Here is a 15,690-nt window from a genome sequence, read left to right on the forward strand (position 1 = left end):
TTCCACCCCAACCAGAGACAAGAAAGAATTAGAAATGTGATAAAAACGCTGTGTCGACGACATAAAAATAAAAAAAAAGAGAGGACTGCTTTTTCTCGCAGGGGTATTTTCCTCCTTTCCTCACATAAAAATATCATACACTTCCCCCTTTTCCCTCCCCTCACCGATACGTATCAACCCTCAAAGGCAACTTCCGATCCAGGGTATGGAAAGCCTGCGTCCTCGGCGTAAAAGGCGCGGGGTTATGCGTGAACCCACCACCACTGCTACTCCCCCCCGCAGCACCACTCATTTGTTGTTGTTGTTGTTGTTGTTGTTGTTGTTGTTGTTGTTGTTGTTGTTGTTGTTGTTGTTGCAACTGTTGTTGATAATGCCCATAATACCCCCCACCCCCACTCCCCCCCTCCTCAGGACTAACCGGCGTGGTCATCTCCACGCTTATCCCCTTGTCCTTTTGCGCCGAGTTATAGCCGTATTCCTCCTCGTCGTCGCTGTCGTCCATCATGTCGAGCATTTTGTTGGGCCACATGGCCCAGATGGCGAAGCTAGTCTGGATGACGTATACCGCGCTATATATATCGCTGTTAGTTATTTGATTGTGATGAGGGGAAAGAATAGGGGGAGACAAACAGCATGTACACCGTCACGGCAAACGCCCCCTTGGACATTTGGCAGCTCTTGACGGCATTGTACGGGATGGCGAGGTCGCACGATTTGCGGATGTACCACGGTGTCCAGCTCGGGTATCTCGGGTCGGCGTAGTCTGGTCCGGCCTGTCCGTACACGCTGACGGCGTAGAGCGCGGTGAGGGAGACGCCGACTGCGGTGCCGATGATGGGGTAGAAAATCTTCATGATGGCGGCGATCATCTTGGCGAGGAGGATGAAGAGGGAGACGATGGTGATGGCCACGTTGAAGGTTGTTAGTCTGGCATAGAGGTTAGCATGTGAAAGTATGATCCTGGGGCGGATGAAAGAAAGACATACGTTTGCGACCAGACAAACGGAATGGTCGGGAGCGGTCTATGGTTGGCATAGGCATACAGAATCATCGTCGGGCTCGAGTTGAGCTTGTAGTCGGAGCCGATGCGCCAGAAGAGCGTCCTCCAGGCATCCGGTTGCTGAACGCCAAACAAAACAAGAAGAGGAATGATGCCAGCGAGCTCAGGAACCATGCCCCAATACAGAGGCCGCTTTGCTCGCCATGGGCGGTGGAGAATTCGGTAGCCCATTGTGAATCGTCTTGGTGTTGAGACTTTTTAACCCGGTGATATCGAGGCTCGGCGCCGTCGACTTGAATATATATATGTCGATGTCGTCCCACTTCCAAACAAAAAACCCAGCAAAATCGCCGGCTCGTGAGGCTATCTCACATCGATCTCCCGTCGCAATCGCAGTCGGTCCCCCGGTGAGACACACGCACTGCCCGCCAAAACCCACGTCTTCAATTGGTGATCGCAAAGAGTGTCGCAAAGGTCGCCTTAGGGTTCACAAATCGCACATCACGGGGGAGAGCAGAAATAAGAGGCGGGGAAAAGAGACAGGCGAACCGTGATTGTATATTAAAAGCTGCAATTCCCATCGCATTTTCGGGGTCTCTGGAAGCAACCAACCAGCCGTCCATCCCCCTCTCTTGTGTGTCCATGCCGTGCTGTGCTGCCGCCCAGACCAGAGGCGATAGCCTGAAAAGATGCAGCTGGTTGGTCAATCACAGCTTGACGATCCAATGAGAGACCCAAGCAAGCGTCGTTGCGGCGTTGCTGTAAGCGCCCAGTTGTCGGACCCCTCACCCAATCACAGCGGCGTCTCGCGGTGAACAGCAGGGGGCTGACGGCTGCTGCCGGGCTGCTGCCGGGCTGCTGCCGGGCTGCGAGGGGTGACGTGAACATTGTTCGGCAGCTGGGAGAATAGCTTGGTGTCACCCACCAGGCACTGCTTCGCCAGAGAGACTCACCTCATGGTTGAACAGGTGAGTGAGATTGTCAGTGAGTGATAAGAGTGCGAAGCCCTCCCGAGTTTGTGGATGTGCCGTGTCATTTTTGGCGGGCGCATGGCGTGCCCAGCTCTGGTTGGCCAGAACATCGAAACAGTTCTTCCTCATGGTGTGTTCATTTGTGTGCCCACCACAGGCGCGCGCCGGGCATTGTCGCATCCAAGTTCTCATCACCCATCATCACCATCACCTGTCACCCGAAAGCCTGCCCTCCGCGGCATGTCGGTCGCCCTTGCTGCCGTGCTGCCGTTGAGCGGCTGAGCGGACGGGAGGCGGCGCCGACGGAACTTGCCAGTGGGTGCCGGTGCGGTCTCAGCGTCCGTGCGTTCGGGCACCCGTCCTGGCTTCCAGATTGGTCGGCATTGTGAACTGTGCTGCACTCAATCTGTTGACAGTGTGCTCCTGTCGTGGGTGTTTTCCAAATATGTCTCAATATTCCAAGGTACATATGGAACCCTGAGGAAGAAATCCATGTAAACTCTTCAATGCTGTAGGTAAACGATTTGTGGATGGCCGGAAAAGCTGCAATGTGGATTTTCAGCTTCAGCTCGGAATTAGCTCCGTAGCGCAAATGCGAAACCTCCGCGCTGCTGTGAGGCACCGTTACGTATTACGGATACCAAACTCCGATCGAGATTCCGAAAGGCCGGGGCTGGCCTCGGCAGAAACGGAGGTCTGCACCGTTTGTTTTCAGACCAGCCTTTTTTGTTGCTCAGATCGAGATAATGCACAACATCGGGTTAGTTTGCGATTACGGCCGCGTCTTGGACAAATGCCACGGGCGGGCGGTCTGGAGGGGTAGCATTACATTGGAAAAACCTCACGCCCCCCCTAAAGAAATCAGTTATACAAGCGAGTGGCAGACATTGCAAAAACTGTCAAATGCCACGACACGACGAAAACAAGAGAATCTGGGCGACTGTGAGGGATCGAGGAGATGGGATTTTAAAATGCCGCTCTCACCCTTCATGGGAATTTGGCTGGCTCCTCCTCCTGCCAGCAGCATCAGGCCATTTCCTCACACAGAAGACATGCTGCTTGGCTTGTGATTGGGTTGACTCGTGATCTCAGAGGGAGCCAAGCGGAAGGGCGGGAATAGGCCCTTCTGGAACATGAGATCGGCACCGTCGCTCACTGGAGCCCGTACGGCGTTACATAAGCGGGGGGTCGGGCTGTCGTTTGAGTATTGGTTTGAGGAGGGCATACAACATACCCGTTGTAGAGGGCTCAGTTCACGATGCCAGCTGCCAATGGATGGTAATGGAATCTCGGCAGAAGGATGAGGGTTGCGATGGCAGGCAGAGATCCCGATTGCACTCCATGTGTTCGGCAAGAACGGCCAGCACACGGAGTAGGTATCAGCGTATCGGCTGGCCTGGCGACGTGAAATACGGCGTAAATTGCAGGGGCCCGTGGTGTTGTTGTAGCACGAACCCGGGGCTAGACCTCGATGGGCCTTTCTACCCCTGCTCCTTCGATCATGCTTTGCTGGGGAAGCTCTCGAAACCTCATCAGTCCACTTTTGACGCACCGTTTTACGGATCCGTACGGGTACAGCAACAGCGACAGCAACAGCAACAGCGGGAGTGAACAAAGGACCAGCTTCCTCACCAACAAGTCTGCTGAAAACGCTGAATCCCCGCGCTACTCATTGGCTCAAGCAGGCCTTCTCAGCCTGTCGGGCTGTCTGTCTCTCCATCAAGCGCACCAGACAGAGGCAGCGTATCCATAGAGAGAGTCCAGGCAACGTTGGGCTCTGTCTGTTTTTCCAACGTCGCTTTCCCCGCGACACCCAGAGTCCACCGCTCGCCGTGCTTCCCACTCCCCAAAAAGTTACTTTTCTTAGTCAGTCTACCAGTTTCGATTTTCGATTTCGATTTCGATTTCGATTTTCGATTTGCATGACCACCTGCCCGCCCAAGACTTTCCAAAGTGCAAACCCTATCCCATCCTGTTCCCTCTCCTCGTCAAAAATTCTTAGTTTGTCTAGGTTCTAGGTTGCTCACCACCGCGAGATCGCTGCTTGATTCGAGGCACTGCTGAGCGAAGAAAACTCGCCAACGGCAACAAGAAAACACAAATCAACAAAGTATCCAGGGCCAAGCTACCGCATGCGACAGCACATATCAACTCACTTCTCCACTCATTGCTAGGAACACGAGCGTTCGAACGAGTCTTTCATCCCAATAAAACGGTCCAGAACGTCAAAAAGAACAGCAGGGAAGGTTCATCCCGTCTTTGGAACAAGCAGTCAATGGCCAGCTGCACGGGAGCGTCTGGTATCTAAAAGGATCAACCCCTGTTTGGTTGTCCGTCTACGGCTTCTGTCGGTCGCGGTTGTAGGTGGCGGAACATTGATAGACTTTCCCGCCGCTCTCTCGTTCGTAGATTGAGGTTGGTGCTGCGTGCGAGCTTGCTCGAGGAAATCGCCCCTTTGGGCTACTGGGGGACTTCTGATATAGACGTGTCGCTCACTTGGGCATGACGGAGAATAGGACCGAGCAGTGTTTTCCTCTTCCCCCCACCACAATCGTTTTGGATTCACAGCAGTCTCCTCCTGTATCTGCTCTCCCCCCAGCGCAGATCCCCCCAGCCGCGACCTCGTCTCGTCGAGACAATCCCGGACCGGTCGACTATTTCTCTTGCCAAGACGACAGCAGCGAGCAGTTTGACGAGACCGGGGCGAACATCGACGAGGTTGTGAGTGAGTGGACGGCATCCTCGAATAGCAGCCGGCATGATTCCGACGTATCAACGCCATTCTCCTTGACCCGATCATTGTTGGGTATAGGTCCGCAAGTTTCAGCCGATTTTGGATTCTGGTCTCCCTCGTCGGCAGCGTCGTCCGAGCCACCCTCCAGGGCACCGCCAGGCGCCCTGGGAAAGAGGCTATCCGGCGCGGAATATCGCCCAACCCGACCTTTAGGATCTCCTCTGAAGAAGCCGCGCCTCACATCGCTCCCGCCCAACCTGACCGGGAAGCCGCCCACTGCGAATCCCAACCTTTTATCTCCCCTCTTTTTCTCAAACTCGGCGAGGGGGACGAGAATGAACCATCCACCCGGATTTGCAGATCCCGAGGCAGCGGCGTCGATGATGGGAACTCAAGAGGGGCAGGAGGGCTTCACTACTTTGCGTCTTCCCAAGTCAGTTACTACCGCCAGTCCTTCGAGATCGTCGGGCACCCCTGGGAGTTGGTCGTCTGCGGAGCAATCGAACCCGTCACGGAGCCCTGATGGCTGGCCGCCATCTAATATCGCCGGATTACTCCAAGGCATAGGGGTTGTCGAGTTGCTGGAACAAGACGAACGGCCGACGTTTATGATCGACCTCAATGAACCAGCAAATTTCGGCCCTGGACAACTGCGTATAATATATGTCAATGCGGCGCTCAAGGCGTCTACTGAGCTGCTGGAGCGTTTGCAGAACGAGACGTCTGTCGGGGGGCATACTACTGAGTTTTCACACTTCAAATCCTGGGCTCTAACTCTTGTGCCGGACCGGCTTTCGCTCGATGGAAGCACGGTTTCTCCCCCATCGTGGGCGGGGATGAACTGGTCAGCTTCCACCCTCCGACGTCGATTTCGTGTGGTCCGTGGAAACGCCCATCCTTTGGAGTCCAAGACGCCCACGCCGCCCAGCTCCACGAATCAACAGCATCCATGGGCTCAAAGCGGTCCTTGGACTGGCCGTGATGTTTTCGCACCGAGAGAACGGGGTGATTACTTTGGACCCGGTGCCGAGTCCCAATTTCGTTCTTACTCGGAGCCTCGGAGCAGAGCTGGTTCGATTGCCGACACGGTGGTTCAGTCTGTCGACGACATGGCGCTCGTGACGCCGCCCCCGCTCATGTCTGCGCCCCTGCCTCAGCTGCAAACCATCTTTGACTGGACTCGAATACCGCTAGATGACCCAAATCTTGGGCCTCATCATCATTTTGCTCGATCGGTCGATTGGGGTTCAACCTCTTTGGGACCCGTGGAAACGTGGCCTAATGACCTGCGCATCATGTCCAACATGATTATGGGGAGTCCTCACCCTGCGGCGCTGTATTGGGGCCCAGACTTTGTTGCCATCTACAACGAAGCATACATTGCGCTCGCGGGTCAAAAGCACCCTCAGCTCATGGGAAGCCGGTATAAAGACGCTTGGTCGGAGATATGGGACAGCATTGCGCCGGTTTTCGAGGCTGCCTGGAATGACGGGCGGGCAACCATGAAGCACGACGATGGTCTTTTCATCTCTCGCCACGGTTTCCTCGAGGAGACCTTCTTCAACTGGGCCATCATTCCGTTGGTTGGTAGCGACGGCACCGTGGTGGCACTATACAATCCTGCCTTTGAAAACACGCGGCGCAAAGTCAGCGAGCGCAGAATGTTGACGCTGCGAGAGGTCGGTGTCAAGACGTCACAGGCCAGGGATGTGAAGGGATTCTGGAAACAGCTTCAAAAGGGTCTCGAATACAACCCCTATGATGTCCCCTTTGCTCTCATCTACTCGGTCAGTGAAGATAGTGAGAGCGAGGTTGGGTCCATGGCTTCCGGCAACCTCAGCCACCCCCCAGTAATCAACCTGGAAGGCTCGATTGGCGTTCCCGAAGGGCACCCTTGCGCTGTGCCCTCGATAAACTTACGGTCAAGCGATGAAGGGTTTGCCCACTACATGCGCGAGTCGATGGCCGATCTAGCCATGCCCGTCATCCTCAGTCTTGAAGACGGCACGTTTCCTGTTGAGCTCATCCAGGGGCTTGACTGGCAGGGCTTTGGAGACCCATGCACCACAATTGTCATCTTTCCAGTTCATCCAACAACGTCGGTAGATGCAGTGGTTGGCTTCATCGTGTTGGGTATCAACCCTCGACGACGCTACGACGACAGCTACAAACTCTTTATCAACTTGCTTTCACGCCAACTGGCAACGTCCATGGCGTCTGTGGTCCTGTTCGAGGAAGAGATCAAGCGTGGACAGAGAGCGGCCCGGTTGGCTGCGCTGGACCGCCAGGAACTTTCGATGCAGTTACATCTCCGTACTCAGGAAGCCGTCAAGAGCGAGTATCGCTTCACTAGGATGGCCGAGTTTGGACCAGTCGGTCTGTTCATTGCCGATGGTCAGGGCCAAATAACCTTTGGAAACGAATCGATATACCGGATTTCAGGCAACGAACGGGCCACGAGCGGTCCAGATTCGTGGATGCACAGCATTCGAGACGAGGATAGGCCGGGCGTGGAGGAAGTTTGGCACAAACTTTTGGACGAAAAGGTGGCCGTGACGCACGAGTTCCGATTCCGGGGTTCCAAGCGGCTGATTGACGGTCACTCGGTCGATATTTGGGCATTGATGAGCGCCTACCCCGAAAAAGACGAGTCAGGCGAGCTCAAAAGCATTTTTGGTTGCATCACGGACATCTCACAACAAAAATGGGCCGAAGACTTTCAGAAACAGAGGCGAGACGAGGCGGTTGAACTGAAGCGACAGCAAGAAAATTTCATCGATATAACAAGTCATGAGATGCGGAATCCTCTGAGCGCCATCCTTCAATGCGCCGATGAAATATCGTCAAGTCTCAACGAGTTCAAGCACGGGAATGGTCCAGTCGAACAAACTCTGGGCGAATTGACAGTGCTTGTTGAAAGTTGTATCGAGGCAGCAAACACCATCTCGCTGTGCGCCAGCCACCAGAAACGAATTGTTGACGACATCTTGACGCTTTCGAAACTTGATTCCAATCTGCTGTTGGTTACTCCTGTCGATGTACAGCCTATCATGGTGGTGCAAAATGTGCTCAGGATGTTCGAGGCTGAGCTCCAGTCCAACGACATCACGGGGCAGTTTATTATTGAGGACTCGTACCGTGATCTGGAGGTTGACTGGGTCAAGCTCGACCCGTCTCGCCTTCGCCAGGTGCTTATTAATCTAATGACGAACGCCATCAAATTCACACAAGGACGACCAACTCGCTCGATCGTGATCAAGCTTGGAGCATCAAGGGAGGCGGAGAGAGAAAGCGGGCTCTCCTACATCCCACCAAGGCACCCTGATCAGAGAGATCTTACTGATGAGCCTGATTGGGCTGATGGAGAGAAGATTCACTTGCATCTTGCTGTGACAGACACTGGGCCAGGGCTGGACGACGATGAAAAGAAGATTCTGTTCCAGCGCTTCTCTCAGGCAAGCCCCAGAACACACGTTCAATACGGCGGCTCTGGGCTTGGACTCTTCATCTGCAGGATACTGACCGAGCTGCAAGGCGGGCAAATTGGTGTCTTTTCCGAAAAGGGTGAGGGCAGCACATTTGCCTTTTACATCAAGAGCCGAAAATCCGATCACCCCCAGGTCAACCTCTCAGCCGCCGCGCCGACACCCCGGCCGACACCGCCACGACAAATGCACCACTCTCATGAGCCGGCTTCACAGCCAGGACAATCGACACCAGAACCAGAACCGAAGCCAAAACCAATTACAATGGTGCTTGATGGGCCAGCCTTGGCTGGTGCATTGCCCAAACCCGTCCGAGAACCTCAGAACAACTCGCCGTCGATGGACATCCTCATCGTGGAGGACAACCTCGTGAACCAAAAGGTCCTACAACGACAGCTCCAGCGGTCAGGAAACAACACCCGCGTCGCCAACCACGGCGGCGAAGCTCTCATTGAGCTCAGCAAATCCCGTTTTTGGAACAAGGTAGCGGCCGCAGCAGAAAACGAGCACCCACCTCCCCCGCAAAGACAAGACTCTGAGATTCTTCCTGATGGTATGGGAGACGTGAAAATGGCCGACGAGGAGGACGAGGACAATGACGACGACAAGGGCGAGCGCAACATTTCAGTCATTCTGATGGACCTCGAAATGCCCGTCATGGACGGCATGTCGTGCACGAGGGAGATTAGGCGGCTGGAGAGAAAGGGGGTGCTGACGGGTCATGTGCCGATTATTGCGGTGACGGCTTATGCGCGGCCGGAGCAGATTGAGAATGCAAAGGCCGCTGGTGTTGTAAGTTTTTCTTTTTCTTTCTTTTTTTCTTTTCCTCTGAGTATCAATGCTGATAAGAAAACAACAACAGGACGACGTAATATCAAAGCCGTTCCGCCTGCAAGAGTTGCTGCCAAAGATCGAGGAGCTGGTGGCAAAGTACAAGACTTTGTCTTGTGAGGCTTAATTGTTGTTAATGATGATATAAAAAATGGGATGGATGGATGATTCCGGGATATTGTTTTTACGTTTGTGATTGGGATGGGGCGGGAAAGGGGCAAATGATATATGATACCTACCTTTTTTTGCGGCTCAAGTTTTTTTTTTCTTTTTTTGGAAGGATGGGAGGAAAGGAGTGGGAGGGAGGGTGAATTTGGTTTACAGCGTTTCTTTTCTTTTGAGGCATAATTCTATTTTTTACCATTTTGGAGACAAGGTTTTTTTTTTTGAGGTTTTATTGGGTCTTATGCTGGGGAGGAGAGGAGAGAGACGGTTGGAGGATGATGATGTGTCGCGCTTTTATTTCTTGCAAGATGGTGGGAAAAGACTAAACGGGGGAGAGTAGGGATTATAGTTGTGCTCGGATTTTGCACATATGTCATGAACGGAGGGGAAGCCAAGTGGTAATGTTGGTTGGGTCTTTTGTACTGGGCCTGATTTTCTGGATAGTACCAGCAGGCATGCAATGGGATCTGGTTGGGTGTGGACAGACAGCTGGGCAGGGTCTGGCTTCTTGGATCCCTATGATCCTTATCATATGCAGAGTAATGGGAAAGAAAAGGGATTAATTAGTGTAATGGGGTGTTTTGGTGTTGTTTACTTCATGTGATTAGATACCCAGAGAAGTTGGGCTATGAGATAGAAGAGAGACATTTTCCAACTTTGAATTGACATGTAACGTATCTATAAGAGTGTTGTGAGATGAACATGGAAAGTGCCATACACAAAACAAGCACATGTCCCAAAGAACCAAGGCAGCTAAGAAACAAGAGCTAGAGACGAACTCAGCACGCGAGAGGTATATTAATTAGCTATTAAAAAAGTGTTCATACTCTTAAACTCCCATTCCCATCCTGCACTCTCCCCCGCAAAGCCGCCCCTTATTCAAGACAGCCCAGACACAAAAGCGCAGTAAGAAACAAGAGACAGAATAAATTCTCCGCTCCACCACCACCACCACCACCACACCACATGCTCATCCGTCATCGTGTACACCCATCATCACACACACACCAACACGAAACCAACAACCACACCAAGACCAAATCCACTCACGCAATCCACCACACCGTAGTGTGTGCACACTCTCCCCTTTTTAGCCCACCTCATCATCCCTCCCACAAACCTCCTTTGCCTTCCCTTGCATGACCCAAAAAAGCCAATAAACAGACGACTGACTTGATGCGGACCGAAAGGGGGGGTATACTTTGGGTATCAAAAAGAGAAAATAACAGGAAAAACTCTGACTGCGCGCGCAACATCATCCAGTGAGAAAACACCAAAGCCAAAAACAAAAACGAGCAAAGCAAGCAGTAAAAAAAAAAGACGGGAGGTGATCAAGATCGAGTCCTATCTGAGCAATAGGGCCACGGCAAAGAAAGCGTGCCACGGACCACGTGATTGTTGACAGCCAGATGGAGGTTCAGTCCTGACGGGTATCTTGACTCTGAAATGCAGATCCGTTTCCGACAAAACCCAAGGGTATAAGGGGGTGTGTTGTGTGTATTAAATATCTCTCAGCAAGGGGGGTTGCGTGTGATGGAATGATTATGCGGTGGTCATTCATGAATGTTCGCTCTATGTTTTCGTGGTTTCGTTTCCATACGTCTTTCACCGACATTGAGATTGCTCGAGGGGAATACGCCTCGTTCTCTAAGCAGTGGCGGTGACGACAGGCGCGGCCTCGGCGGGCTTGGGCTTCTCCTCCTCGGCAGCAACGACGGGGGCAGCAACCTCAGCGGTCTCGGCAGGCTTGACAGCCTCCTCCTCCTTCTTCTCCTCGGCCTTGTCCTCAGCCTTCTCCTCGGCGACAGCCTCGGTGGCGGCAGGGGTCTCCTCCTTCTTCTCCTCGACCTTGTCGGCCTTGCCCTTGCCCTTGATGGTGGCGCGGAACTTGGAGAAGGCAGAAGGGGACTTGACCTTCTCGCCCTCCTCGTCAGAGGAAGCAGACTCCTTCTTCTTGCCGAGGCCGAAGGGGAGAGAGCTCTTGCGCTTGTCGCTCTTAACGGCAGGTCTGGTCTCGCCGTTGGTCTCGGCAGGAGCAGCAGCAACCTCAGTGGTCTCAGTGGGAACGTTGGCAGGGGAAGAGACCTCAGCAGAGAGGGGCTCGGTGGTCTCAACGGCGGGGATCACAGGGGCAGTCTCGGCAACGGCCTCGGTGGCAGCAGGGGTCTCCTTGACGGGAGCCTCAGCAACAGGAGCAGCCTTCTTCTTGCCGAAGGGGAGGCTGCCAAAGATGCTGGAGCGCTTGGTAGGGACAGCAGGGCGGGCCTCAGCGACCTCCTCCTTCTTCTCCTCAGCCTTCTCCTCGGGCTTGGCCTCAGTGGCCGCAGCCTCGGTGGTGGCAGGGGCAGCCTCGGTGGTGGTCTCAGCAACGGTGGCAGCCTCAACAGCGGGAGCAACCTCAGCAGCAGGAGCCTCGGTGACAGCGGGGGCGTCGGTAGCGGCAGGCTCCTCAGCAGTGGCAGCGGGAGTCTCAGCAGTAGGCTCGGCGGCCTTCTTCTCCTCCTTCTTGCCGAGGAGGCTGCCGAAGATGGAAGTGCGCTTACGGCTGGCGGAGCGACGCTTGGGCTCCTCCTTCTTGACCTCCTCGTTCTTCTCCTCCTCCTTGACCTCCTCCTTGGGGGTCTCGACGGCAGCGGCCTCAACAGGAGCCTCGGCAACGGCGGCGGCGGCCTCCTCAGTGGTGGCAGCAGGGGCAACCTCAGCGGCGGGCTCAGCAGCCTTTTCCTCCTTCTTGACGGGGGCAGGCTTGAAGCTCTCAAGGGTCTTCTTGTAGGTCTCAGATTCGGTGACAGTGGCAGCAAGCTCCTTGGCCTCGGCAATCTTGGCCTTCAGCTGGGCAACCCAGTTGTCACGGTCAGCGGCAGTGGGGGCCTTGAAGGTGTGCTTGTGGCCCTTGGAAGAGAAGTGGAACTTGTTGGTGCCATCGACAACGGGCTCAGTAGCCTCAGCCTGTAATTTTTTGTTAGGATTTGAAACATTTTGAATCGGACATTGAACAGACGTACAAGCTGGATAGCGCCGTTGGGAGCAGCCTTGTCACCCTTCTCGCTGTAGAAAAGGAGACCCTTGCCGGTCTCGGCAGCCCACGAGGCAACGTGATGGGCGACATCAGCGGCCTTCTCAGCCTTGAAGCTGGCGATCTCCTTGACATTGACGGGCTCAGAGCCAAACCAGAACAGGGTCTTGGTGTAGAGGAAGTTCCTAATCGAGGATGTTAGTCACTGATGACTCGAAAACTGTCGAGTCTGGCGTGATGCTGAAACGTACTTGGGGAAGTTGGCGCCCTGGCCCTTGTGCTCGAGGTGGCCCTCCTCAACAGGCTTGACCTCCTCCTTCTTGGCCTCCTCGGCCTCGGCAGCGGGAGCCTCAGCGGCGACCTCAGTCTCGGTGGCGGCGGCAGGGGTAGCCTCGACAGCAGGAGCAGTCTCGGAAACCTCAGCAACGGCGGGGGTGGCCTCAGCGGGCTTCGTCTCGACAACGGGCTCGGCGACAGGAGCGGTGGTCGCAGGGACCTCAACGGGCTTTGTTGTGTCGGCCATTTTTGATTGTGTGATGGGTGGTTGCAAAAAGCAGGGTATCTGGGTATCTCAAGAAAAAAGAAAAAATGGGTATCGGGTATCACTGAGAGAGAAGACTTCGCAAGAAATATTAAGCACGCGTGGCCTGCACTGGTCTGGACGAGGCAGAAAAAACTCGTCGAGTCGAGGTGTTGGCTGGTGGGTGGAAGGAGAGAAGGAGAGAGAGGAGAATGGAAAGGCGAGCCGTGTGATGGTTCCTGGGGGTACTTATTTCGGAACTGGCAGTCGGTCGTGCTCTGTGAAGGGAAACGGTAGGACTCTTGTGCGATCCGTCCGCTCTTCTCTCACCCCCCAGTCCCCCCCCCCCAATCGCCCCCATCAGGTCCAGTGACTCCAGTCACAGTGAATGGTCCGTTTCCCCTGGCCAGACCCAAAGCGGAAGCAACACTGTGCGACAACCCTTGCCCTCTCGCTGCTCTCGCTCCCTGACCAGCTGCTGGGCAGACAAAGAAAGGCACACCGTCTTATCCAAAACGATGCTCAGTTGCTGGGAGACACGAAATTGCTTCAAACCGTTATTAGACAGGGATCCAGTTTTCCCTTTTTTTCCCTTTGCACACGCGCCTACTGCAGCCACCAAGAGCTCTCAAGGTCCATGGTCCACATTCGCTGCATCTTCACTGGCCAGTGCGCTTCTAGGGTCCTGGTCAGTATGCAGGAGGTACTTTGGCGACAAGTACCGACATGTCGTTTCTGTGCCAGGGAGCCCGCTGCAGGACACCATCGAACCCGCCTGATTTGCATCACGAACCGCCTGAGAGAGTCTCCTGCGCATTGAAGGGGTGACTTGCTGTTGCGGTATCCCTCCCTGAACATGTCCCGTTCTCCCAGGCTTGTCGATCAGGGCCTTGCGTCTGGACACTGGCATCCATCCACGACCTCACCTCGTCAGCCAGCCCCTATTCCACCGTCAACACCCACCGCCTAAACAGAGATTTTCCTCTTGTCCCTCCGCTGTAGGTGGGTATCTCTCAAGAACAGTCAGAGCTGCCAAGTTGTCTCCGTTTTCACTTCAAAAGTCAACGATAGCGGTCCTGTAATTTGACCATCACAAAAGAAGGGTTCGCACGTTGCAAAGCGGGGCGTTTACCGCTTGCCGTCTGCCAGAGCTCCACTCCCGTAAAATTTGGTGCCGACGTTATGAGAACGTAATCAACCATGGCCCCACCCATTCCCACTCACCTTTTCACTAGCCCATGCTCAAGCCCCAGATGGCGTTCGCGCTGCTCCACATGACATCTGCCCGTTCGGACGACACCACAACCTCGACGAAACATTTCAGCGACTCCTTAAAAGGGGGCTCACTCCCTCACTGCAGCTTCCTGGTGTCGGAGTGCCTTGGCGCCTCTTGTTGGTGATGACCTCGGAAGCCTCTGATTGTTGTGAAGCAGCAGCTCTGGAATGTGAGAGGTGCAAAGAAACTTTTATGCTCCAGCGTCAGATCATCTTGACAGCCTTGGCCCCACTGCTGCCGCGCATCGCACATGGTCAGGGACCGAAAGGCTGGACACTGGTTTCAAATTCGCTGCATCGATGAACTTGGCACTTTAAGCATCTCGACGTTGACCTCGAATAAGTGGATGGTATTGCGCCACCAGGCATTTACGCATGGGTAAGATCTACATTTTTTATATAAGACTATTAATACTACGGATTTATATTATAGATATTTACTTTTTACATTAAATAAAATTAAATACTTTAGTATTATATAAGTCAAAAATTTACATATTTTTATAACTCATTGAAGTTTTTGTTAACTTTAGCTTTTACGTTTAATAATATCGATAATAATAATAAATTTATTATGAAGATTCATTTTTACTTTTTTATTAATTAATTATATTACTTATTTTTTTGGATATTTTTGGTTTAACTTTAAAAAAAAATATTTGTTATTATCTTTTATATATAAACTTTATTAATTTATTAAAACTAATTTTATTTACAAAGTTCCGTTGAAAAATAATCTGAAATTTATATTTACTTTATGTAAAAATTTAAATATATTTTAAATGATTTTAATATAATTATAGTTTTATATAAAAATTGAATTCAAAAAATATTTATAATACGTTTCATATAAAAGTAATTATTTTGAATATTTCATTATTTTTTTAATATATATTATATACTCTTTAATTTTATTAGATATCTTTGAAAGTTATTTTGATCAAAAAAATATAAACTATAAGTATAGAAAAGTTTTATAAATATAACATTTTTATTCAAACTCGTTAATTTCGTTAAAGTTATAATCATTAATCATTAATAATTGTTTGTCAAAATAGTAATATTAATGATATAAACTTTAACTAATTATTTTAAATTAAATCTTTAACGAATTTAATTAATAGATAATAAAATATATCTTTACATTTTTATACTTTAAAATATTTTAACAGAAACTATTACTATTAAATAGAAATAGTTATAAATTTAATAAAAACGGAGAAAGATTATTTAGCGGCTATAATATATTTTTAGATTATAGCTAAACTTATTTTTCTAAATCGTAAACGATAAACTCCGTAATACAAAGTTTTGTTATAATTATTAATATTTTAATTTTTTATTATATTATTTTATCTCTATTAGTTTAATATTAAACCTTAATAATTCTAATTAAAAAAGTAAAGTATTTAACTTACAAAGTATTAATGTTTTCAAAATACCGATAATTCGCTTAATATTAGTCTATTTATTTTGTTTTAAGATAAATATTTAATTTTCAGGCAAAACATTAATATATTTAAAAATTTCAAAATTTAGTTCTCGATATTACCTTTATTAATAATATGATTAACAAAGTAACGACTTTAAATAGAAAATATGAAAACTTTTTAGGTTTTTTTAAACAATAATTTACTCTCTTAAATATTTTTCAGAATAATAAAAGCTTTTAAAATACATTTTTATAATATAC

The 15,690-nt window shown here is 51.0% G+C and overlaps 4 protein-coding genes across 4 annotated transcripts; 2 read left to right on the forward strand and 2 right to left on the reverse strand.

Moving 5' to 3' along the window:
• Positions 1-160: 160 nt before the first annotated feature.
• On the reverse strand, positions 161-1,231 carry QC762_0028180 (uncharacterized protein; the record flags this gene model as incomplete). Its single annotated transcript, XM_062883179.1, has 4 exons — positions 161-319; positions 359-569; positions 631-927; positions 987-1,231. 4 exons carry the CDS (start codon positions 1,229-1,231, stop codon positions 161-163), a joined length of 912 nt encoding a protein of 303 aa, XP_062747430.1.
• Positions 206-762, forward strand: QC762_0028190 (uncharacterized protein; the record flags this gene model as incomplete). Its single annotated transcript, XM_062883180.1, has 3 exons — positions 206-248; positions 471-583; positions 619-762. The coding sequence occupies 3 exons, from the start codon at positions 206-208 to the stop codon at positions 760-762; spliced, it is 300 nt and encodes a 99-aa protein (XP_062747431.1).
• A 1,552-nt stretch (positions 1,232-2,783) lies between the features above and the next one.
• QC762_102000 (uncharacterized protein) lies at positions 2,784-9,924 on the forward strand. Its single transcript, XM_062884586.1, has 2 exons — positions 2,784-8,982; positions 9,053-9,924. The coding sequence occupies exons 1-2, from the start codon at positions 4,474-4,476 to the stop codon at positions 9,146-9,148; spliced, it is 4,605 nt and encodes a 1,534-aa protein (XP_062747432.1). The 5' UTR covers positions 2,784-4,473; the 3' UTR covers positions 9,149-9,924.
• A 36-nt stretch (positions 9,925-9,960) lies between these two features.
• Positions 9,961-13,879, reverse strand: QC762_102010 (uncharacterized protein). The gene is made up of 3 exons (XM_062884587.1): positions 12,454-13,879; positions 12,192-12,387; positions 9,961-12,135 (listed from the first exon to the last, which is right to left on the reverse strand). Exons 1-3 carry the CDS (start codon positions 12,723-12,725, stop codon positions 10,834-10,836), a joined length of 1,770 nt encoding a protein of 589 aa, XP_062747433.1. The 5' UTR covers positions 12,726-13,879; the 3' UTR covers positions 9,961-10,833.
• Positions 13,880-15,690: the final 1,811 nt, after the last annotated feature.

The sequence above is a fragment of the Podospora pseudocomata genome (assembly GCF_035222375.1).
Source record: "Podospora pseudocomata strain CBS 415.72m chromosome 1 map unlocalized CBS415.72m_1.2, whole genome shotgun sequence".
Classification (NCBI taxonomy): Eukaryota; Fungi; Ascomycota; class Sordariomycetes; order Sordariales; family Podosporaceae; genus Podospora; species Podospora pseudocomata.